At 42.8% G+C, this 25,851-nt stretch overlaps 1 protein-coding gene across 1 annotated transcript in view; it reads right to left on the reverse strand.

Moving 5' to 3' along the window:
* Positions 1-19,059, reverse strand: part of kcnh8 (potassium voltage-gated channel, subfamily H (eag-related), member 8) — a 50,392-nt gene extending 31,333 nt beyond the window's left edge. Inside the window, exons 1-3 of the mRNA XM_041955110.1 lie at positions 18,984-19,059; positions 5,253-5,486; positions 936-1,067 (exon numbers count right to left, since the gene is read on the reverse strand). Coding sequence (XP_041811044.1) covers positions 936-1,067; positions 5,253-5,486; positions 18,984-19,059 — 442 coding nt within the window. The remainder of the gene's footprint in view (positions 1-935; positions 1,068-5,252; positions 5,487-18,983) is intronic.
* Between the last annotated feature and the right edge of the window lie 6,792 nt (positions 19,060-25,851).

Below are 25,851 nucleotides of genomic sequence, written 5' to 3' on the forward strand. Positions count from 1 at the left end.
ACTGAACTATTTGAGCTTCTGGGGAAAAAAAACAAAAAACACAACAATTACATTTCCCTTAAAACTTTTTTGGCAAAACAAATTAGTGGTATATAAATGTAATTTCAAGGAGACTTGGTTGGTTTGAAAAGAAGCACAAACCTTTTGTTACTGAACACAAATGTCAAGTTCCTACAGAACTGAGGTGTCAAATGACTTAAAGCAAGAATGGCCACTCTCTTCCCTGGAGGCAGCCTTTATAGCCGTGTCACCCGACCAGCCAGATGCTTGCTATTGGTCAAGCACTAGTTTTACTCTATCATCCAGTCAGTCCTCGCAGTAACTCTACTCCTAGTTTGCCAGACTCTTTTAGTTATCCTCACAGACTGGCTTTCCAGCCATAAAGCTACCTTGTTGTTTCCTCGTGTTTCCTAGTGTATGACCCCTGCCTGTTTAGTATGTCCTTAGTCCTAGTCTTGGGTTCTGCTTTTGGTTTGTAGTACCTGTCCTGTCTTGGTCACGTCTTAGTTTTGTATTGTTTCTATCTTGCTTACTCCTTGCACCTTTACTTTATCAGTATTGTATGGACCAAATGTCATTGTATTGTCTGTTGTTATTGGAAACTATCAATAAGCAAATTGTGGAGAGCAAGAATGAAGAGATGGTGTAGTGATCTTACTTCCCCTAACAGTCAACACATGGAAATCACAGAAACTTTGTGTTAAATTGGAGGCTAAGGTTTGGTTTTGTCTACAAAAAAAAAAAGAAACACTTTAGCCGTGTGGCCTGGTGGATAAATCAATCACCCTTGCTGCCTTGTGGCACCAACACATGCTAAACAAATAGCTAACATTTGAGAGCTTTATATAATGACCGGATTTCCTTCTCTTGTCTGGGAACCATTAGAATCCATTCATCAATAACAACACACCTCCCACGTACATACACATACTGACCTTCTTTCTTGTCCTCTTGGATGGCTTTGGCTTTGGTGTCGGTGATGTCCTTAAACGAAGCCAGAAAGAGAACCACGTCTCCTTTCTCGTTCTTAATTGGCACGATGTCCAGCAGGCACCAGAACAGCACAGCTGAAAGGGAAAAACACTCTTATTAACACTTATACAGCATCTCTGATTACACTCAGAATGGCTTTATGTTGTGTGCGTATAACCAGTGTGTGTGTCAGGGGGTGGGTGTGTAGAGCAACAGTTTCACAGATCCCCAGACTTATTAGTAAGCCTATCTACAGCTGGAAGCCCCTCTGGAGAAACAGAGCCTTTAAATAGACCAAGTCGCTGTTCCCCAGGCACAGCAAGAGATGAACCCATCTCTGAGGTCCCATCTCCTGCTAAATAGATTGCTTTTCAGAGGAACTGCAGGTCAGCATGTGTGCTGCACCAGTGATCGTGCGCTTACATTGAGAATTGTACCACTTCTATCATCTTGCTTTATTAAAAAGTCCTTATAGAACACTGATTATATATCAGTTTAGAAAATGCCAAGGTGTATTGCGTCATTCAGTACATAGCTGTGCCATCACTTGCAGCAGCATTTTCACGTCTTTAAGCTCATTGTTTTGGTCCATTCTCAACATTTCTCATCAGCCTCGTTTCCGTTAGCTAGCTGCTTCCTAGCTGGTGAACATAGCAGAGCATTTAGCAGCCAAAGTGGCAGATATTCTCCTCAGGAGTTGGTGGTGACCAAAACAGAGCTAATACGACAATGAACGTTGAACTTACATGCATCATGTGGCCAGAAACACAACTTCAAATGAAGGCGAATGTTGCTCTGTATCTGCTGGATGCATAGGCAATTTTGTAATAACAAGTTCTCCATATCAATTTAATATGCCAATACTTCCCATCAATCTCAGCTGCCGTTGTTATGTTATACTGCGATAAAACTTGCTCTTGTACTAATAAGCTAATATTACACTATCACACTACATTGTTCTAAACAGGCCACTGTATAGAGGATACACCTTTTCAGTTTGAGTAACTACATGCCTTTTCCATCTGGCCCCAACGACCTTCACACAAGAAGAGTAAAAATTGTGTTGAGTGTTGGTCTACGTTCAGACTGCAGACTGACTGCACTGTTTTTTTTTTTTACAAGTGATGAGATCGGACTTGTGTTTCCAGACATCACCAACCTACCCACATGGGTTTCTGTGGTAACAATGTAGGCGTCAATAACTACAGACACTGGCGACGCGGCTTTCCAACGCAGAAGCATGAGAAATGGAGATCCATTCGTCGTGCTCTGGTACGAAGGTGGTACGAAGGTGGGTTCGTACCACTCTGCTGGTAGCAGCACGGATTATGCCCAGCTAGTGTGATGCACTTCCATCGCTCTGAATTTGACGTCGTGTGTCACATTGCGAGTGATGAACAAGACACTTGACACTGATTTGAGCAGCCAGAGCGTCCTGACTGAGACGCACCTATAGACATCAGATTGGATTGGCATTTGGATCCATGCGAAAATCATATTTTGTGCTCTTTTTGCAGTCCACACTTTCTAAAATCAACCTGAATAGAATCTGGTTATGCTAAAAAAACGTTTTTGGGCTGGCAGTCTGAACGAGGCCCTCGAGTTTCTCATGGGTTTTAGTTTCATTGTTGTTAATTAATTAATCATATCAAATTTAGTCTAATCCACATCATGCTGTGGCATATGCATGACTGTGTCACCAGTGTATTGTTTTATTAGACGTAGGGGTATTTTTCCATGTTTTATGTTTTCCTCTTTAATAGTTTGATTATTTAACCAATTCTTTATTTGAAAATCAACTTTTTATCTGTCTTTCTTTTTTAATCAAAGGGAGAATGATTGTTTTTTGACCACTCCCAAACATGTTGAGGTTTAACAGAGGCTAAAGGGAATTTTGGGTTTTGTCCCGCATTTCAAAGCAGAGGTCATGGTCTACCTTTCATTCTTCTCTATTCAGTGGATGCAAACGAATTGCTGATTAAGAGGGATTTCCCACGGAGTTCCCTCCCATCACTCCCACTCACCAAATCGTCCTTGCATGGTGATGACTCAATCACAGTGTTTTTGTCGCTGCGTGTGTGTGAATATCTGCATGCCTCTGCGAGACAAGGCAGCACTATCAAGCGCACAGTGAGAGAAACAGCGTTCCTGATTGCGAACACGCAGCTTTCTCTTTTCCCAAGCTGACAGACGGAGGACAAACCGAGTCAATCAGCTACGTTTACTTTCAGGACACTGCTGTGACAGACGGAAAGAGAGGGATGAGACAACACAAAAAGGCTGTGGCAGGGAAGGAAGAAAAAGCAAGATGAGCATGGGAGACAGACAGACAAACTGGCACAAACATTGCTATGTGGAAATGTCAAAAGAGGTGGGAGAAAGGAAAATGGTATTGCCATGAGACAAGGGAAGGAAGGAGATGAAAGGTAACAAAAGGAAAGTGAAAGAGAACAGAAGGGAAAAGGAGATTGAGGGGTGTGACAGAAAAGACAACAAAGCAAGAGACAGAGTGGCGTAGGCAGTCACATCTGTGATGGTATTAGCAAGGCTGTGCCTATGCAAACTGCACTGAGTCATCAAGCCTACTAAATCTGCTTTATAAACCAAAGGAAAAATATAGGAAAGTGGCTTCACGTCTGACACATGCACATACCATGACGCATATCAAACGATCCTTACGGTTGTTGACAAAACAGTCGCACCACAAGGTCCAGTAAACAGCTGTACTGGAGCTTTTGATAGCACACAATCTTCCTGGAGATGGAGTTCACTAAGCTGGTTCAAGACCTGAAACTCTGCCCGTAGCCTATATCCCGTTCCTTCTCTTGCATGTTAAAGATGTTGTCTAGTGCCTATTGAGCTATGAGAGCTTAATAGCTAGGATTAAGGAAGGGATCCATGAGCTATATAACAGAACAGAGCAACGGAAGAATAAAGTGGTGCCATCGACTGACATCAGACAGAACTGTCAACTCATGACACTCAGTTTAGCTCGGTGGAACAGCTGGACTTATAAGTCTGGACCCAGGCAAGTGGTGTCACTGCACAAGTTCTTCTAATTTGACTTTCAGAAAAAAATCAACGTTTTCCTTTGACCAATGTGAAAAACATTGAGTAAACTGCTGCTAGGAGCTCACTGAAACAGAAGCTGATGTTGATCAGACAGATATATCACTCACTACAGAGTGGTCAGGGAAAAACACACAGTGTTACACTGAGGGAATGACGTAAAATGAATTGGCAGAGTCTGATCATGAGATGATCTTTAAATAGTTTTGGTCCATGTTGGCACAAAAGTTTAGATGAAAGGTCAGAAAGGCCAAGAATGAACTTTGATCAAAAGCTATAGAACAGCTACTAAATGGAGCTATTAGTGAGACTGTTTCATCATATTCAACACATTTCCAAGGTCAGGCATGAACTCTTTGGTCCTTAGAGTTGTGTGGAAATGAGAAAGTCTGCAGTGCTGATATACCAAAAACCTGATTTCTCTTGATTTGCGAAGGGGCTGCAGCAGAGAAATTCACCACCAAACACAAATGCTGCCAGGCTTAATAAAAAAAAAGCATAGATTCACACAGCAGAATCTCCTGCAAGAAGATGAAGCATGGAGGCAAAGAAAACTCTGCAATAACCATGCAGGGGTGCATGGCACCATCCCACATCACAGCGAGCATGTATCCACTGATGCCTAGATGTGCTCATTATTTTCAACTCTGTTTTGTTCACTGGCCAGCTGGCTAATCAGCGAGGCACAAACCAAACCATATCGCACCGCGGCTCGACGCTGGGCTCAGTGTAATCGAAGGAGACAGGGTTAAAGAGTCGCTAGCTCACGGCGATGAAAGTTTAATGTGTCTCGGTCTTAAATAATAACTGTGGGACTTTTGTGACTGATTGCTTTGTTTAATCACCTTTTAATTAGGATGGACCAATAAAAAACCTATACATCCATTAACCCGGCCGATATTTCATCCATCCATGGGTCCATCTATGCCAATTTAAATGTGGCATCTTCAGAAATAGCCACAGAGAATTGCCATCCATTTATGATAATATCGTCTTGCATGGTAATCACTCTGTCTGTGCACTCTCTAATGGCTTTCTGTGCTTGTCTACTTGCCTTGGTTCCAACACTTAATTGGTAAATGATAGAGGAAGGCACGGAGTGTGTGTTTTACAGTAAAGTGACGAGGCGTGAGCACGAAAGAGCTGCAGAACCAAAGGATGAAAGACAACAATTGGGCACAAACACAATCTGGTGTCTTTCCAACGCTCACCTGTCTTTTTGTAGAACATGATCTCGTCCTTAAACTCCTTGCGCTCCTCCAGGGCGCCGTCGATGCTGAGGATGATGCTTTCGCTGGTCTCCGGTCCGTACAGGAACTTACAGGCGCAGCTCTTCTGCATGACCTCAGCCCGGGAGAAGCCTGTGAGCTCACAGAAGCCATCAGAGCAGTAGACGATGGGAAAACCCTTCGACACCTGAGCATTGGCCAGGATGAAGTTGCTGTCTGTAGGTAAAAAGGAAGGAAGACGGAAGGTGAGAGGAGGGCAAGGAGCTGAGGTAGAGGAATTTTTCTTGAGGGGATTATGCTGGAATGTTTTTTCTTGCTGACACAGACTTGAAGAAACTTGTGGATGTATTTTTTGATATCTTCAAAGGCATAATGAGCAGAAAGTTTATCTTAGCTTAGCTCAATTTCCAGCTTCTCTTAAAAGAAAGGACATATACTGTTAAACCCTCCCAAAGGCTGTTTAACTCTTCACACTGAATGCACCGACATAAAAATTTACATCCAATGGGTTTTTCTGATTCCGGGCAAAAACTCCCCGCAGACCAAACTACAGTTTGATTTTTTGCTAATTATTTTGCTCATTCAAGAATCCCTGGAGGTCCCAGTACCAATCCTTTGACAACCGTAGAGCCATAATCCTGCAGATGTCTGGCAAAGCAAAATATAAACATCATTAATTAACACTGGTAGTAGTAATTAACATTACAAAGAGAGGTTGTGTTTTTAATCTACAGTTGATTAAGCATGAAACCTGCTATCTCTTTTTTTTTTCTTTTGGCCTCTTGAGAGCAGCACAACAAGCTGCAGACACAACGCTGACATGTGTATTACTTACGTTGACATTTAAGCTAATAGTTTACAGAAGAAGGAGAATTTGTGTTTCTGGTCACCTGACAAATAACCAAAAACATCGAACCGAAAGACGCTACAGCTCCGTGGAGCTGAGGTAAAGAGCAGAGATGGGTGATGGTTCTCTGTGGGTTGGTCCGAATGAGAAACACCTTCCTCATTACACGTAGTCATTTGATCCATTGCTGTTATAAATATTGATAAGGAGCTTTAATGATTTTTTCAGCGGGAGCAAGACATTATGACTACAGTTCCCAAGTGTGATTTAGCCATCTCATCTCGGACACTGCACCGCCAACACTCCACAGACCACTGCTTTAACCTCTCGGCTCCCAGCTCTTGAAACTTCAGATAACAAAAATTGAAGCAAATTCAGCTGGTCAAGGGGTGGCCCCTCTGCATGGTGTTTCACCACATCAGTCTCACTCACCACCGGGGCTAAAATGTAACTTTTAACACGCAGACTCAAACGCTGATGGGATCCTCGCTCAGCTCGTGTACCGTAGATGAAGGCCTGTGTGGGCTGCAGCATGAAGGTCATTTACCTCAATAAATGACTGATTTATCTGCAAGCTGAAGAGCCATGGAATCCTACACTTGAAACTCATTTCCTAGTGTCAAAAAACTGACCCTGAATTCATAATACTTTTAGTGAGAGTTGCATTAAAGGGGGGGTGTTATGTGTTGAGGAGGAATGTTGGTAGAGAATCAGTGGGGAATGTGCTGGAGTGATTACAGTGAAAACAAAATCACATTAGTGCTGAAGTCTATCACAATTAATTATCCTATTTGTGTCAGGCTCTAAATACTCGGTTGAGGAGGACCAGCTGTTTATACCTGAATCCATCTATTATAGCACACACACCCATCCACACAGGCAAGCACCCACAGTGGCGGCGTAGCGTAGAATTGATGCTGAGCCGTGCTGATAGACAGATAATGTTTACAGTATGATGGCCATTATACAATCTGGCAGATTCTATAATGCGTGAGCGCCGATGTAGGTGTGTGCACTTGTGCTGTAATTTGATAAGCAGTCAAACCTGCTCAAACTCGCCGCGAGGTTGCATAACGACATGCACTCACATGTACACATATTAAAAGCAACGTCTAGCATTAGCAAATTATTCCCAATACGTTCTGAGACATTAGTGTAATTACAGAATATAAATGAGTCGCACACACTCAAATACACAAGCGCACAAAGCGGCGTGATCTTGTTTATAATCATTGCTTGAGACATCCTTCAAAGCAACTTGTTTCAATCAGACTTCATTACAAATATCAATTTTCTGCATCAATAGTCCCTTTTTCCAGCGACCTCGGTGTTTAATTGTTTCATGTTGTACGTCAGGCTATGTTGAAGGGAACCACCTTGGATTTAAGCGGGGAATACAACGGCGGAGAATGAAACCCTTGTAGGCGTCCCTCTGGAGGAATAAGCTGCATGTTCCTTTTTTATGATTCCATTCAGTGATCAACAATCGCTCCACCGTGCTTGCTGGCTCTCGCCGCAAAAGCGTGATCCATAACCCTGTCAGGAATGCAGGATTTTTCATCATCTCATTTGTTCCTGAAGATGTAAATCTTTAAAGAGTTGGTCATGAATATACACTTCCATTACTAATACTGTAAATACTGAATCGTTTCTTAAAAAGAGCTGGGCTCTGTAGTTTTTAGCAAACATTACTCATAGAGGAGTAAATAGGGTAGTTGTTGGGGACTATTTTCAGAGGCAGATTTGGTGCTTTAGTGAGTATCTACTGCAGCAGGGCAATACATTTGGGTTCAACTCAAAATAAACTACAGTGTTCACGTTAGTCGCAATGAAGGAATATGTCCCCCCCAGTGCAAAGGTGTGGCTTATTTACAGGTTTACAGGTCACCAGACTTATCTTTTAAAGCACGGATGGCCAAACCTTTTCCCTTGGAGGGCCAAACCTGAAACATACTGGTGCTCACTGGCCAAAAAAGAGTTCCTTTAACTGAATGACTTCCTGCACAAAGTGCAACTCCGGCCGCCGTGCTCAGATTATAAACAATACATATTTAAGGAGCATGCCTACCTCATAAAAATAAAACAGCATAAACACTCATTTACTGTATAATATTATTATTTTTTCAGTTATTATCATTTTCATTATTGTTGTTGCTTGAAATGCCTGCCGAGCCAATTTTAATCTTATGGTGTGGCAACTTTGGCCCACAAGACCCAGTTTAGGCAGCCCTGGTGCTGTAATTTCAAGGTAGCAACTTCAACTTGGGCCTTACTTTCAATGTTTTGGCCATCAGTTCTATTGCTTATAATATACTATTTAGCTAAATAATTAATTAGATTGGTGAACATAGTCACATCCTTAAATAGAGATCAGAACGGGTAAAGCTGTCAACAATATCTATACATTTTTAATACCACATGTTCAAAATGGTACAATCTCTGTTAATTATGCATTTCATGGTATTGAAAGTACTGCAGCTTTAAAAAAACAGATCTACGATCAGATTTTCAGGCCGAGGTCGCACAATAAACTTCTCTAGTACAGTCTAACTACAACTAACAGGAATGCTGATGGCCAAATTATGAAAATAATAAGCTGGAATCATGCTTTAACAATAGAAAGCAGTGACAGTGATACCCGTTTACGAAAGAGAAAAACACATCAAGAGTGTCATATCAGCTGCGATACTCTGACTGCGTGGCCCAGACAGATGGTCAGAGCGGGCCTCAGCATTGGGACCGGCTGTCAGACGCGAGGCCCCTCAGGCTCGGGGTAAGCAAGAGAGAAACCGACAGGACCGCTGGCCTCTCAGGGAGCCGGAGCAAAGGCCTGCAGCCTGTCTGGTGGCGGCTCCCAGGGCTCGGGAGGATGGTGCTGACAGAAAACGAATGTTTACAGTGAAACACACACTGTGCTGTGTTTGACTGTGGATTACTTTGGTTGGGCAGAACTGACAGATATGCTGTATACAGTATGTACGTGTGCATGGAGGAGAGGCACGATGCTGCAGGCTGGACCACCTATTAAATGCATGCTGACTGCATGAATGGACACACATATGAGCTAAAAAAAAAAAAGGTTGGCCAGGATTACCACATTCTCAACCTTCATACTATGTTTTATACTATGTCCTTTAATCAATCATCCTTCCTTTTCTTTGCCTGTCTTTCTCCTCCTCTTGCTCCCTTCTTTCCTTTGCTCCCAGCTGTTTTTATGCCCCCCCCCCCCCCCCCCCCCCCCCCAGCATTTTGGATCTCCCTGCTCAATTACTCTTCATCTCCTCTCTACCCTTGAAATTCCACCAGATTGCCCCTCTCTGTTCCATTTATGTCCTTCACTCTTTGCACTCGTTCACCTTCTTCCCATCACCTCTGCCAGAGCATCATCTGTCTGCCTTTGCTATCTTTTCTCTGCAAAAGTCTGAACCATCTCTCCTTCTGAGCCCTTTTCAGATTTCATCTCGCCTCTTTGTACCCCTCCACCACCTCCCATTTTGTCTCTTTCCTTTGTTCACTTTTTTTTTTTGCTTTACTCATCATCATCTCTCCTCCGGCTCATCCCCTTCATCACCTCCCATTTCTCCACTGTATCTCTCTCTCCATTCTGAATTTCTTTTGGCTAATTGCTCCGGTGTAGAAGCCCATAGATCATCTCCCCTCATGCTCCCACTACTGCATGACAGCTGCTGGAGAAACCCCACAGGGACACGGAGAAGAGGAGTAGCGGAGGAGGAAAGACAGAGATAAAGAAAGAGAGAGAGGGATGGCAGAGGAGGAAAGAGGGCAGGGAGAGAAGAAAGAGAGCAAGAGGGAAGATGTTATGGAGCCTTCTTATGCAATAAATGTCAGCTAAGTGCCTTGTAATTGTTGGTGAACGAATGATTTGTAAAGCATATGTGAGCTATTAATAAAAGATACTTTCAAGTGCAATTACACCATCAAAACACGAGCAGAAGACAGCTGTTTCCTCCTCTCAAAATGTTTTCCTTTAGGTGGTTTGGGGATTTGTGTTTCCTCAACATCTGATAAAGAATTAAGGAGACCGTCTCACAAAAAAATGACAGCGATGGTCGTTTGATTGAACACGTACATAAAATGACCAGTGTTCCTGACACATGAGCCCTCGTGATCATACAAACGATGATTGTTTTCTCTGAGAAGTAAAGGCAGATGTTGGCGTCCTGTCTTCTGCAAACAGTCAGCGCCGGTTCCTGTCATGACCACCATGTTTTCCTGATCTTAACCACGTGGTTTTTAGTCAAGCTTGACACAAGAGGTGTCAACGTTGGCTGGTCTTCCAGTCACTTGGTCCATCACTGTGAATCAGGGTTGAATCATCTCAACGACTGTGTGGGTGGCAATGAAATCTGGTGCAGAAAGTCATGCCTCCCAGAGGATGAATCTCTCTGACTTTGTTGATCCTCTGGCTTCTCATCGAGCACTGCCGGAGGTTGATTTGGCTGAATTGTCCTCTGATGTGCCATCTGGCACCACCAGAAGGTCAAATTCATCATGAATATCAAATGAAATAACATCTAATACGGAGCGGCTCAAAGATTTGTGTGGACATTCATGTTTCCCAGAGGATGAACCCGACTGACTTTGCTGACTTTTACCCTGGTGCCACCAGCAGGTTGACATTTTTGGTATTGAATAAAATACAGTGTATTACTATTGGATGGATTGCCATTAAATTTGGGTGATTCCTTCCCATAGGCTTAATAGTGAGAACTCTTCCGTTCTTCCTTGTTATCCACCAACATCAGGTCAAAATTTAACTTTCTCCAATACTTAATGACCAAATGCAATGCAACATTACACCTGCCAAACATTGCCCTGTTAGCATTTTACTCAGAGAACCACTGTGCCTCACAGAGCAGATAGCATAGCTGTAGAAAACACTCATAGGGGTCATTTTTAAAAAGATACACCTGTTACGCGGTTCTGGTGGGAAAACTTCTTGGAATTTACTTTCCCAGCAGGTCAGTGCTACAAGGTCAAATAAGGCCGGAATTGCAGCTCTCCTAAACAAATGGAAAGGTGAAGAAGAGGTGACTGTGTGTTTGTGGTACCTCATCCACACACTGCTGCCCCAGATTTTTGGTTTTAAACACACTCAAAAATGCTCCGTATGCACATTCACCAGCTCCTAGACAGCCCCGTGACACCAGCCGGAGTAACCCCGGAGCTATTTGCGGCACCACAATTCAAATGACGTCTGAGAAAGTGTGAGGAAGCAATGGAGACGTAGGAAGGGAGAGAGAGAGAAAGGAGCGGAGACCGACAGGGGGCACAGCAGGGAGAGGAAGAGATGGGTGGCATAGCAGGTGAGAAAGCGAAAGATGAGGGGGATGTGGAAAGGTAAGGGGAAGTGAAGGGGAGGCTGAGAAATATACCAAGGCAGACAGATGAGGGTGGGCAAAGGGACAGAGGGTGATAGGTGACGTGAAAAGTTGAAAGTAAGCGAGATGGAGCCGTGAGAGGTGGAATGATGAAAGATGGAGATGGAGAGTGGTAGAAATTGCCGAGGAAGTGGAGAGATGGATGGAAAGACCTCCTCACCCCTTTGCCCGAATTCATGTGAGCCTCTGAGAAAACGCTACAGAGCGGTCGCATAACTACAAAAAAGTCGCTCCAGAGTTGCCATAGTAACCACTGACACACACCATAGCGACCAAGGTTACAACTGTACAGTTTGTCTGAGCGAAGGATACCGAATCTTGTCAGCACTTGGGATTATGAGATTAATGTCATGAGCCGAAGTTCCCGTGCTGCATCGTCAAATTGTAGCGTGTTCATCAATTATTGGTATTTTGTGTTCGAGTCAGAGCACAAGCACGTTCTTGAATGCAGACGTGCACGCACAGACTCACACAGCCACTCAAACAGTGGTAATCCTCTCGCACCATATAACTGAAGAGAGAAAATCATTAGACAAATCCACAGCCTTAATCACTTCTGTGGCTTTTTATCATACAGTCCCCCAGGCGCTCACCAGCTGAAACATTACACCAGTCATTACGTTCCTGTAATTTGCAACCCCGCCTCCCTGCTTTTCCCCCTCTATCTCTCTTGGTCAGTATCCGTCTCGCCCTCCATTGTCCGCATTCCTTTATGCTTCCTCAAAATTTCTGTCACAGCCCCTCTGTCTGTCTCCCAAAACCCAGTCAGCTCATTTGAAGAATTAATTAAGTCTAAAAACGAGCGACTTGGCCCAGGCTTCTGCCTGTGAAACCCCCGTTTGTCGATCGTTTTGGACAGGCCATTAGAGACAGTGATTAGGGGAGGAATCTTGCTAATTAGGCGCTCTAACAAGGCAGAACGTCCACGGTGATGGTTGAGCTTCTCATCCAGGAGTCCCAGAAATTCGGTGGAACAGCCGAAGTACTCGCCTTTTTCAAGTGTTCAGTAATAATCAAGTCTAGTGACCTTACAGCGAGGACAGTGTCTGCCTGCTGAGACTGTAGGCTACTGATGATGTTGGCTGTGTCTTCCCAACTGAATACTTTGTCAACACCTTGTTAAAGCCAGAGGACTGCTGGGTTGCTATTAATTCAAAACACTAATTTACATTTTCCACACTCAGCCATTGCCTTTAGCTATGTTGGTTTACAGTGAATGAGTACATAGACGCTGAGGACCATGTCTCTTTTAACAGGACATGTATCTAGTGATGTTTTAGGAAACAGCCTGTTTCTGATTAATACAAGTTAAAGCATGTTATCTCGAGGCACATAAGTGTATTTAGTGGAAAAGCAAGCGGCTATTATCAGCAAAAACCTCTTATAAACCCACTATATGCCAGAAACAAACGGCAGAGTTAGCGACTATCTGTTGAAGCTGTTAGCTAGCTTTTCTTAGCTAGCTTGCGGAGTCTAAAACAGAGCTGGAGGGAAAGTGAATAACATACTTATAATATATAAGATGCCTGAAACGCATCTTTAAATTAACGCTAATGTTGATTTGTGTATACCAAATGAGTAAATAGGCAACACGTTGCTAACAGGTTCACCTCAATAACTGTAAGGTGATATAGTTTTGTTTTTACAGCTTGGTGTCCAGGCAAAATGGAAAAAATAAATTGATGAATAATAATATTTCTTGATACAAATGTGCCTTATGAATCAATAGTGTCAACTTTTTGTTTGTTTGTTGTTTGTTTGGTAATGAGAGAGCTAGCTTGCTTGCCAGCTGCTAGCTACCTTGTAGTAAGCCAGTTAGCTCGGTGTTTTGGGTACAGCTAGCAGGATAGAAGAAGGATGTCAGATGTTAGTCAAGTAACAGTAGCAATACCTCAGTGTAGTAATAAAAAAAAAGTTTTATCTTATCACTTGTTACTTGGGGACATCATAAGAGAATATTATATTATGTTTCCATATATGCAAATGATCTGCTCAAATCAAATGATGCTGCAGCTATAGACTCCATTACTAGCTGTCTTTGGCAGTAAACAAAAGGATGAATGAAGACAAAACTGAAGTCCAACTACTCGGCCCTAAAACAAAAAGAGGCATGCTATTTAATCATCTGGGGAAGTTAACTTTCTGGATTAAATCTGAGTTACAAGTCTTGTTGTTATCCTAGATTCAGATCTCATCTTCAGCAAGGTGACGAAAACATCATTGTTCCACCTTAGAAACAGCTGAAGTATGACCATTTATAAATCAAGAAGATGCTAAAAAACAGAATAATTCATTCATCACTGGCCTGAATAAAACCACTGAGAGACTTAAGCTCATTCAACACTCTGTTAACCAGAACCAAGAGGAGAGAGTACAGTAGTCCAGTTTTAGCTGAAGTTTTGGCTTCCTGTAACATTCAGTTTATATACAAATGGCACAAATTTGCAAACTCAAGTAAAGTACAATCACTTGAAAACTGTACTGTATATGTACTTAGTTACTCTTGATTACTAACAGATTGCAGATTAGCTCACAAGCAATAAAAGTAGTCACTACATCACCAAACTATACAGTTCCATCTTTTTTTTCTCTACATTGTGGACTAGCATACAGCATGGCTCCATCCCTTCTGTTTATTTTTACCCTGAAATAAAACATCCCCGATATTAAGTGGGCTTTGGAGAGAATGGGAACCGCAGTGCCAATCCACTGGCAGTAAGTGAGGGCCCCTCTGCACCCTGCAGCACGACAGTCAATGATGATTGATTACTCCCTCACAGTCTCATAAATGCACTCATTACTTCTTTGACAGTCACTCTCTCACTGAGGACAACATAAAACCTGCCTTTTCACAAGTTGTCAGAATCAGATGGCAAAATAAAAATGGACCAAGAGTCTATTAAGAAAACCTAAAGAACTGCTGATGACATCTGTGCGGCATCCTGGCTGATCCCAACAAATACTCCAGGTTATCTCTACTTTAATAAACCTTATTGATGTGCGTCAGCATGCGCTCTGTGGACTTTCATACCCGGTAATTAGCTCCCTGAGTCTTCCTGTGGGTCACGAGGTTGCTGGTGAGGCTGTATAGGAGTGCAACGCTATATGCTCTGTCTTCTCTGAGACAGCAGGAGCTGATGGCGACGGCCTCCTCTATTGTGTGCGATACCCAGATGAGTTTTTAAGCATTCACCTGGCAGCAAGTGGTAATCACGATGTGGGATCCCACCGCCACTTTTTAACAGCATAATTAGATGCGCTGCTGCATTTAAAGAAAGTTAATCAGTGGAGAGGAAACTTCTGCTTTACTACCCTTCTGCTCTCAGACGGAGACAGCTGAGCACACACACACACACACACACACAGCTACACACCTATATATACACATAAAGTTATGTGACACAAACCAGCAAAGTGCTGTAAAGGCTGCACACTTCTTCTTCTAGCTCTACTCTCTTCCTCCACTGTCTTTGCCTTTCTTTGCACAGATTCTTTGTCCCCCCCCCCCCTCTCTCTCTCTCCCTTTCTTTCATTCACACATACACTTAAACATACTGACTCAACACACAGCTGTTACAGCTCTTGGCATCACTGATCGTGACAGTAATTACCTGCCTAGTGGAGGTGGAACCAGTGTGCGTTGAGAGCTGGAAAATAGCTATCTGGAAGAGCGGCGCAGGATGGGGAGCACGCAGCACACACTGGGAGACTTTACACAGCCCTCTGCTGCAACAGCACCACCAAACCGTCTGCTTAATTTGGCAGAAGGACAGCTCAATACGTTCTTCATCTCCCCAATGAAGGCCGTCATTGGTTGACAGAAATTCAAGTCAGCAAGTATTCTGGTGACTGCAGCAGTGACTTCAGTTCAGAGGTATTACGCGACAGTCTGCTATCCAGAGAACATATGGATACATTTAACTGCACAGGGATGTGGCCAGCTCTACAGAGGGCCAATTACAAAGGAACTGAAAAGCTTAACCCCAAATTTATATTTGCATAAGCTCACATAGTTTTAATTCTTACTGATTTTAGCAAAATGACAACACGTTTGTTTGGAATGTATGCTGTTTTTCACAAAAAAAATCTATGCAGAGCTGCAACTGTTAGTCGATTAATTGATAATAAGCAGCTATTTTGATAGCTGATCAATCGATTAAGTCTCTTTTTAAACTAAAACGCAAAAAGATTTAACAATTTGCTAATTTTCTTAATCTTATATGATATCAGACTATACATCGCTCGGTTTTGGACTATTGGTTCAACAAAACAAGGAATTTGAACGAGTCATATTGAGCTCTGGAAAACTGTAATGTAATGTCATCTTTGCTTATTATTTTCTGAAATTTTCTGCACCAAACGATTAAATAAATCACATTACAAACTACGGGATAAGTGACAAAGTGTGATTGCAATGAGCAGCACACCACTAAATACAGCTCCAGTGACGGACAGGTGGTAAGATCAGTCGCCTGGATGCCGCTGTGCTGTAGTGATGACAGAAGGTGTTACAGCACTCTCACACAGTCCTCGCAGGGCAGAGTACTGATTCTGTTATTTCAGTTACAGTGTGGGCCAAACTGGAGCACACTGGTCCCATCGCAGCGAGCAGAGGTGTTTATCTGTCAACCAGTAAGTCGACAAAACACACAGAGAAACACACAAACACTGCCGGTCCATTGAAACGTCATGAACTGAGCTGTGAGATGACTTATATAAACTAAAGCAACTTGGCCCGTGTCAGCTGTGGGATGCTGCAGAAGGCTGTATTTTCTTCCTCATCCTGCATTCAGAATTTCACTTGAGTAAACACGCAAAACTATTAGCATCAAAATATAGTCAAAGTACCAAAAGTGAAAGTACGCATTATGCAAAATGGCCCCTTTCAGAATGATGTATGTGTTCATGCATTAATGTGTTCATCACTTTAATGTTGCAGCTGGTAAAAGTGGGGCTGATTGTAATTACTTTATATACTGCTGGGTAGCTTGTGAATTTCCCCTCAGGGATCAATAAAGTCTTCTCTTTATTCATAATAATACATCATAATCTACATAATAATACACTGATTATCATTAATCTGAATCTGCAATTAAAAGGTATCAAGAAAATGTAGCTGAGTAAAAAATCTGTATTTCCCTCTGAAATGTACTGAAGTAGAAGAATAAAGCAGCTGAAAATATAAATACTCAGGTGAAGTTCAAGTAACTCAAAACTGTACTTAACTACAGTACTTGAGTAAATGTACTTAGTTACTTTCCACCACTGTAGCTGAACTAATTAAGTGAGGAGACATGCAGAGACATGCATTTAGTGTACTAGAATGGAAGAAAACCTCTCTCTTTATGAGCACTGAAAAAGTTAAATCCCCTTTTACAGATAATAGTTAAATGTAAAGTACTAATCAGATCAAGGTGAGACTCGCGTCCGTTCACTTTCATTCATTTACTTTTCAAACACTGTTTCCACCCATCCCCCCTGGCTTCACATGACGTCAAAGGGAATCACACAACAGTGAACCCAGCACTTCCTTTAAATTTGCTCCCGGCCAGGCCATCAGACCCAATTTGTCCCGCCAAGCTCCGCTGCTTCCAGTCTGCCCCATTGTGCAGTTCAAATCCAGTGTTAATTTCCTCCACCTCGCAGCTCAAAGACAAGCCACTTGTGCCAGGCATCAGCACTCCAATTCCCTCCAGCCCAGGCAGCTGGGTGTTTGTCGCCACTCGACATATAGCCTGCTCTTGCTTGTACAGTGGTGCTCGACCAGCGGATGGAGGGACTGAAATAAGGATGCACGTCTGCGGTGATTATAGCAACTCTCTGAGTGGTATGAGCATACTGGATAAAATGCAGAATGTCCCAGTGAGGAGGGTATGAGGGGGTCAGGTGGTGAGTTAGGGGTAGGAGTCTGCCACTAAATACACGATGTATTAATATCAGGATCAAGATCTACGATAAGGATTGAATGTTCCACAGGTAGAAGTGTGTTTACAGAGGTTATAATGGCATTTTTTGCTAATTTTTAAACACCAATAATTACACAAAAGATACTGTTTGTGTGTGTTTTGACTATTTACAATGTACATCTCCTGTTCAGTCTACTATACCCCCCTAATTAAAGGCACAATAACACACTGAACAGAGCTTAACAACGAGTTGATTAACTGTTTCGCTGATGGACAATATTCTGATTCTCAATGCCAAAATGCCAAAAACACATCTCCTGTTTCAGCTTCTCAGATGCTACAATGTGTTGTTTTTCCTCATCCTGTATGAACTGTATGAAGTGAACATCTTTAGGCTTTGGACTGCGAAAACCAAACATTTAGTGACATCAAAATGCTCTTCAGGAAACTGCGATGGGCATGATTTACAGACCAACTGATGAATCAAGAAAACAATCGGATGATTAATCAAAAAAAAAAAATGTTCACCACTTGCAGCCCTACTGTTATCTGACACAAAGAGCATCGACGTAACTCTCAACCAAGCAAAGCACTGTAAACGTGCATGTAGAAGGATGTGCGTGGCTGCCTCACACTCTTAAAAGCCTGAACATGAGCTGAAAGTGAGCAGGAAGAGAGACAGGCCTGAGAAACAGGAGTAAACATCAGCTGCTGATTTCCAAGAAAATTCCAAGAGCAGCAGAGGCTGTTCATTATGGGGAAGAAGACCTCGAAGATAAGAGGCGAGAGTTCAGACAAAAAGTTGTCGTTTAGAAACGCCTGTGCGCGCCTCTGCCCAGGGAAAGACTTGCTGTAATGCCGCCGCCGACCAATTAATTTTGATAAATGCGACTGGCGGTCTCAGACCGGCGGGAGGACTTGTCTGCCAAGGAGCAGAGATAATAAAGGTTAAGCTCGGGGAAAAATGACCTGCGGACAACTGAGGGTGGGAAAAAGTTGGATTTATTCAGATGTGATCGCAAATATATATATGCATATATCAAATACGCGACACAGACTGCAACTTGTGAACAAGTCGCCCAAATGTGCGTGGCGCGGGTGGGAGCCTGTGAGAGCGCCGGTGAGCCCTCTGTCGCCGCCTGCGGCGCAGCGCTTTCAGCACCGCGGACAGCGACAGCCGCAGCCTGCTAATTGCTGCTGCGGGAGCTTCTCCGGCTCCCCTCTGCCCGCCTGGTCCGGAGACATGAAACGACGCGGAGTTACCTTGAAGTTCATCTCAGCAGTGAAAGCAAACGGCATCTGGCGCCCTGGTGTGATACGTTTAATTGAAAGGCCATCCGCATCAAAGACAATGAGGCCAGGAGCCACTGTTCGTTAATGGATTTATTTGACTTATTTTAGGCTGTTTACTCAAGGATCTCCGGGAAATAGGCTGCAGTCTGCTTTGCCATAGCTCCTTACAAACCAGTGGAGACAAGCTCAGCGAAAACTTCAACAAAAAACTATCACAGATGCAGAAAAGACTGGTGTGTTTAAAAATCATTAAAAGCAAACTTACGAGTGCCATCAAACCGTGTTGCTATAGTGTCCAGAAACGTGTTCTGCGGCGCCAATAATCCCTTCATCACAGGCATTTTCCCTGCTTAATATCCAAGTCCCCATCAAAGTTACTGAAGGGAAGGTGCAAGTTGTCCAAACGTGTGAGGCGCTCCCATTTAAGCTGCTGGACCTACATGAACAGGGATCTATCCGGTCAACTCAGCACAATGCGATCCCGAGTCGAGTGCACGTGACGCGCGCGCACCCGCGCGTGCTGCGTGTGTAAATGACAAGCGAAGATGAAGTCCACAGGTGCAGTTCAGGTAGCAGCCAGGGACCAGCGTGAGAGAGCGAGGCTCCCTGTCAGCGATACCATTATTATGCCGCTGGATTCAATGATCATCTCTCCACAGCGCGCAATGGTGGGAGGCATCAATCAACCTCAACGACTGTGATCAAAGCGCAAATGGGGGAGTTTCTCCGTGAGGAGACACGATGATATCACAAGCCGGAGACAGAACTTTCATTTACATTTTGCTTTCTACGTTTTTTTTCCCTTTGTAGCTTCATAGAGCAACCCGCTTTCTTAGTCTTATCAAGGCACCAATAAAGAAAGACATGGCTTTATAAACGTATTAATAAGGGCACCTTTACGCAATAGAACAATAACTGCCAATTGATCAATCAATGGAAATCTCTTTGAAGGCGTTGCATCATGAAAATGGGCTTTACCTCTGGCCCTGTTTTATGATTTAGTGCACTCTTGATCAAATAAAATCATGAAATTAGTTTAACAGCAGTCGGTCTGGAATGAAAAAATGTGGTGCAAAAAACGTGAAATAAAAACGTGAAAACATGATTCTTTTTTACAAAAGAGACTGACAGACAGGAAGGGAGGGAGAGGGAGAGAGAAAGACAGAAAGGGGATCATTTCTTCCTCCCATCACCCCAAACAAAACGCCACAGATTGCAAAGTCATCGCTTCCGGAGAGGCATGGCTCACTCACACTGTTGTGTCGGTAGTCTGACTTTCAACCTGTCCACGCTGTCTCTCCAAGCACACACAGCACCTGCCGGCGGCCGCCCAACTGGCCACAACCACAGATATGGTGAGGTTTTGGCGCCATCTGATGGTCAGATGGAGGCAAGATACTGTGGGCAGCACAGAAGCGTTCAGCAGACCCATCAGCTGCGGCATAGCGCCCTCACGTGGAGTAAACAGTAAAGTGCCAAGCTCCAGAACATCAAAGAAGATGATATTTAAGGAACAGGTGCAGCTTTAACTGGATAAAACCACATGCAGCCTGCTAAGCAGAGCAGCACATGAATGCTCTTTTAATATGTTGGGCAGGAATTTTGTCACAATGGGATGTAAATAGTAGTCAAATAGCCACACAGAAGTAAATCTGAGGAGTTGTGTTGGCTTTAATCTTACCAGAACAAAGCCTGGTATCTTCTGAAATATAAATGTACTAATAATAATTTTGTCATCCCAATTGTTCATACTGTAATTATGTGCTGGTTACTGCATGTCCGTCTGTTGTGGAGGGATCCCTCCTCTGTTGATCTTCCTCAGGTTATTGCATTTTTATTCATTAAATGGGTTTTTATGAGCTTTTTTCCTTATCCAAATCGAGTGTTTATGAATGGTGACATTGGGCTATATAGGTGCAACTGACTTGACTTTTTGGTGACCTATTCACTCACAACAGCCTCGTAGCCTCCCATTCAAGACAATGGGAAACAACTGTGATGCACACAGGTTAGTTGAGTTGCCACAACAAGAGGAGGTTACAACGAAGCTTGATAGCTCATTTTGTTCATAAGGACTATTGATATTGTGACTGATGGCGAGATAGAGCAAAGCCTCACTGAAACGGTGGACGGCGCAACTCTGATGTAACGATGGAAATCATTTTTGAAAACGAACACTTCAAAATTCTGCCTCTAGTGATCATAAAATCCCAGTCTGTGAGCCCAAACTCTCCTCTTTAAATCCAGAAGTGGGACCGCACCCAAAGATTTTCAATTACAAGCCTCATGTTGCAAGTACAAGACACCTCTAGCAAATAACAAAAAAACCTGGGGTACATTCGCACACACACACACACACACACACACACATACATATGCAGGCGAAACATAACAGATGCAACCAATCTAGGTCAATCCCATTACCAACAGTTCCACGAGACTAAACACCAAAAGTCAAGCACCGTGCCTCCTACTCAGATCCTCCACAAAGTGAAGCAGCTGTTACAGCTGTTATGTCATTTAGACAAAGTGAGGTCATCAGGTGCTCTAAGGCGGACTGATGTGAATCACGTATCACCCCAGTGGCTTCAAACAAGTGCACAAACTGCATGCCGCCTACCTCCGCTCATACAAACGCATACAGGACACACAAACATGTGAATCACGTCCCTGAGGTGAGGCGACGTGACACACGGAGATCTGCCTCCATAAAAGTGTCAGCTAATAAAATTAAAACAGACAGGCCTCACACAGCGATGCTTCACCTGAGTAATTAAGTGCTTAATGCATCATTTAAGGCCGATCACCGCTCCAAACACACATTCAGTGTGTACAGTACATTCTGTGTGTGTCATAGTTGAGACAGTTTAGTCAAAGTGAGTCATTGCTTCGCACAGTGTTAGCTCACCAGACGCTTTATCAAACCCGCATAAATTAGACTCTTTTTACTCACATCTCTCCATTTAGTGCTCAGCAGTCATTGAATCATCTGTCAGTTATTTAACCCACTGACTCAAACAGCTAATTTGGAGCAGGAGAGTCCTGTGAGATCCTATAGGAACAGCTCAAACAAATTGTGTTTAAAAGTCTGGTGTAAAGGCAATGAAGTGAGCGTACTAGGGTTAGAATGGGTTTGGAGGAAGTGAAGGCAGATAAATATAGGCCGCAGGGAGACCAAAATCCTGGAACCAGCATGGAGACTTAAGGTTTCAGAGAAGGAATAGGAATAAACGGAAGCCACTTAAAAAAAAAAAAATCTAAAGTGCCTTTCAACACAATTAAGATCAAAATGCAATCAGACATAACAAGAAATCAAAGCACTGTATTTGTAATTGGTGTAAATACAAGAATGGAGCTTGACCTTGTGAAAACTACAAATTAAAACACAACAACCTTCAAATCTATTATTAGACCCTCACCCTCACATCATTTCATTCACATGAAACCAGTTAAGAGCCAATAAGAGTATGTTGTGCTGTCATCTTAAAAGCTTACATTTTGGATTAACTGGCAGAAGACTGCGCGACGTCTGAGTCTTAAATACAGCCAATTAGAAAAACCCAAATGAGACAAGATAAAAGCGTGGATCTTTCAAGGAAAGTGACAGTTGGAGAGCACTTATTGTGGCTATAATCCCAAATTAACAAAACATGTTTGTACTACTACGTTTAATCAAATGTTTTTTTAATATAATTGCTTTCAAATGAAAGGTTACAATCAAAGATAATAGATTATCGCATTTAATCAGTTATATTCCACTGAGCTTCGTTGTAACAGATTCTGTGACAAGCAGCACTTAAAGCCCCTGTGTGTGGAGTTATTAAGCGATTGCACCAAATACACCAAATTATTCTGACTTCATCCATTTTTGTTTGTAGAAGATGGGAAGAAAATTCCCAAAAAGTTGTCTTGACGCTGTGTAAAATGTAAATAAACTGTGTTTACCAATAACAGTTTAACGAAGTGTTCCTGAGCCCATGTAGTAACATCCTTCGTACAATCATGTGTTCACAAAGTGTTGAACCTCGCTCCATCCTCGCTTGTGAGTGACTGAACCTTTCCAGGATGCTCCTTTCATACCCAATCATGATACTATCACCTGTTACCAATCAATCTGTTTACCAGTGGAATGTTCCAAACAGGTGTTTTTGGAGCATTCAACAACTTTCCCAGTCTTTGGTTGCTCCTGTCCCAACTTGTTTAAAACGTGTTGCTGCATCAAATTAAGAATACGCAGATATTTGCAAAAATCAATTAAGTTAATCAGATAAAATATTAAGTATATCGTCTTTGTACTGTTTTCAATTGAGATCGTGTCGAAAAGGATGTGCAAGTTATCACATTCTGTTTTATTTATGTTTTACACCGTTTTTTAGAATCAGGATTTGTACATCTAGGAGCCGCTAGAGAAATCTTTAAATTGTTGACATAGTAGCTTTAACGTGTTAAATCTGAAAGAAAAATACATAAAACCCAATCATAAGCATCATTCATACTTGTTAAATTTCATCAAAGAAATGTTAACAATTACAAGAACCACAATTGTGTTTTTACCTGCAGGCTGTATGAATTAGGTCTTGGAAGAGTGATGTGCTGGCTCTACTCTGTGCTCTTTGGTTTTATTATAAGCAGTTCGGGTTAAACTCTAATCTAATCTGGCCTCATGCTTGTGTAACATACAGTCATGCATTCACGCTTTAAAGCTCCCTCGCTGTGTTGCAAAGGCAGCGCTGTGCCGTCATTTTAGCCAAATGGTTTTTATGATGCCCTCGAGTGCTATCTAAGAAGTGGGCATGGCCCTTTAAAGATACGGCTATAAGTTCATTTTACACACATTGTTTGACAAGGCTAATAGCCCATATATGTGCAGTGTGTACACTGCCACATCACACACACAATCATCACCCCGCTGCACAAGCCCTCCTAATAGAAGCAATATAGAAATGTCACATGACATATAAAGCTCATATAACCCAATGTTTCCACCCTCTGCCTTTAATCCTTTATTCTGTCATCTCATCCTTATCTCAAACAAAAGCTCAAGGCATTATTTTTCCTTCTCTCCACAGAACAAACCCTGTCATTTTTTCCAATGAGTTTATAAGGAGGGCACATCTCGCATCTGATCCCGAGCTCACAATCTCATCTGAAATCTGCACTCAAGCTTGAACCACTTTTGTCAAAGGCTTTCTGATTTGTATACATACATCAAAACCACCTTAACCCGAGGCTACGTTTTTACATCACCCAGTATTTGATACCTGCGCTGGTCCATGAACGGGCCGAGGAGCATGTACACACCCCGGCTCATGAGAAACCTGAGGAGAGGCAGCTACCCTCAAGCTTAACTCTGGCATAATGTCGGTGATAAGGTTATTGTACAGATATGTAATATGTAGATGTAATATAGAGAGAGGTTTGTGGGTTAGGGTGTTTCACAGTAGAGGTGGACAGAAGTAGGAGAAGTACTCAGATCCTTCAATTAAATAAAAGTACCAGCACAATGATGTAAAAAATACTCCATTACAAGTAAAACTCCTGCATAACGATGCATGCAGGCAGAAGTGGCTTTTGCTGTTGTAGCTGGTCAAAATGGAAGTAGTTTTACCATTTAATATACAGCTCAGTCGTTAAATAAGTTTATCTTTTTGGTTTAGATGAGAAATCACTGTGGTGGAACGGTTAACAACCAACTAGAAACCGGCTTCTTAGTAGCTATAGCTGTTAAACTACAGTTGGAGTAATAAGTACAATATTTCCTCTCTAGTCCAGTGCAGTAGAAGTATGTTAAAAGTAAGAAGTAGCATAAAAAAGAAATACACCTCTGAACTCTATTTAAGTGTAGTACTTGAGTAAATGGTTTTAATTACTTTCCACCACTGCACAAGGAGATAGAGGTGCGCATCCAGAGGTGACAGATCACTTGTGTTAAGGTGTTATGATTCGCGTGTGTTAAGGTGAGGTGTGAGTGTTTGTATGCACGTTTCACTTAAATGCATTTGCATGTGCCTGTGTGTGTTTTGTGTCACACTGCACAGTGTGTGCATCTGCAAACATGCTTAGGAACAACAACTATGCATGGGCAGGAGAAACAGAGCCGTGCAACACTGAGCGCTGGCAATCCATTTCCCCTTTAACGTGCCAGTATGATGCCTCCACCCATCTAATGGCAGCAGGCTCACTAACCATATCACGAGTTTATAATAACCACATCACATCCATGGCGAATGAGGTGGAATGAAAATCTAACCTAATTTGGAGAGATACACGACTGTGTGAGTAGTAGGGTGTCCCCTGAGATGAGGCTGCGATTGAGGGAGCCGTGTGCTGCACTGGTATCATGCTCTGTGAGCGTGTAATGGTCTTAATTATCATTTAGCATGCCAGCCTCATTGACGACGTTTCAAGCCGGTGATAAAATAGTGGAGAAGGGGGTGACAGAGAGGGAGAAATGTGAACATATACATTTAAAGCCACAAGCACACACAAAATAGTAGTAAATATCTCTAAAACACACACACAATAGTGAACTTATACAGCAGCATACCCAGAGGTGCAATTAGAGTGATACACATGCACACACACACACATTTCCACCCAGCTGAGTGACATCTCTCTCTCCAAATTAGTCACGATGAATGATGTGTAACCAGCCATGACTCGTTCTGGCTGGGGAGATAGCTAATTCACTTTGTTTAATTAGTCAAAAGTAGTAGAGCATGCTCTCTCTCCCCAAACATACGCTCTCATTGCACAACTTCCACCCATCTCCGTGCCCATTCTCTCTGCAGGAAAAGACAGACCTGTAACCACGCCGGTGTAACATTTCATGGGGCAAGTCTTTGAATCTTATCTGCCAGAATGAAGGATCTCTGACTCTTCCTCTCTCTCTTTCTCTCTGTCACAGACACTCAACACATGAGCGCACACACACTTGCCACCCGTTTGCTTTGTGATACCTTCACAGAGATTTCAGGCACCATTTAGGGATTACAGCTGCAGAGGTGAAGTGCGTCCCGTCTGCAGTGACCTGCATGGAGGAGGTCCGCTGACACTTGGCTGCAACTTCAGGATCCTGCGCACAGGACAGGAGACCAGCTGTTTTTTCTATACTAAGTGATTCAGCTGTATCC

This window comes from Chelmon rostratus, chromosome 16 (genome assembly GCF_017976325.1).
Source record: "Chelmon rostratus isolate fCheRos1 chromosome 16, fCheRos1.pri, whole genome shotgun sequence".
NCBI lineage: Eukaryota > Metazoa > Chordata > Actinopteri > Chaetodontiformes > Chaetodontidae > Chelmon > Chelmon rostratus.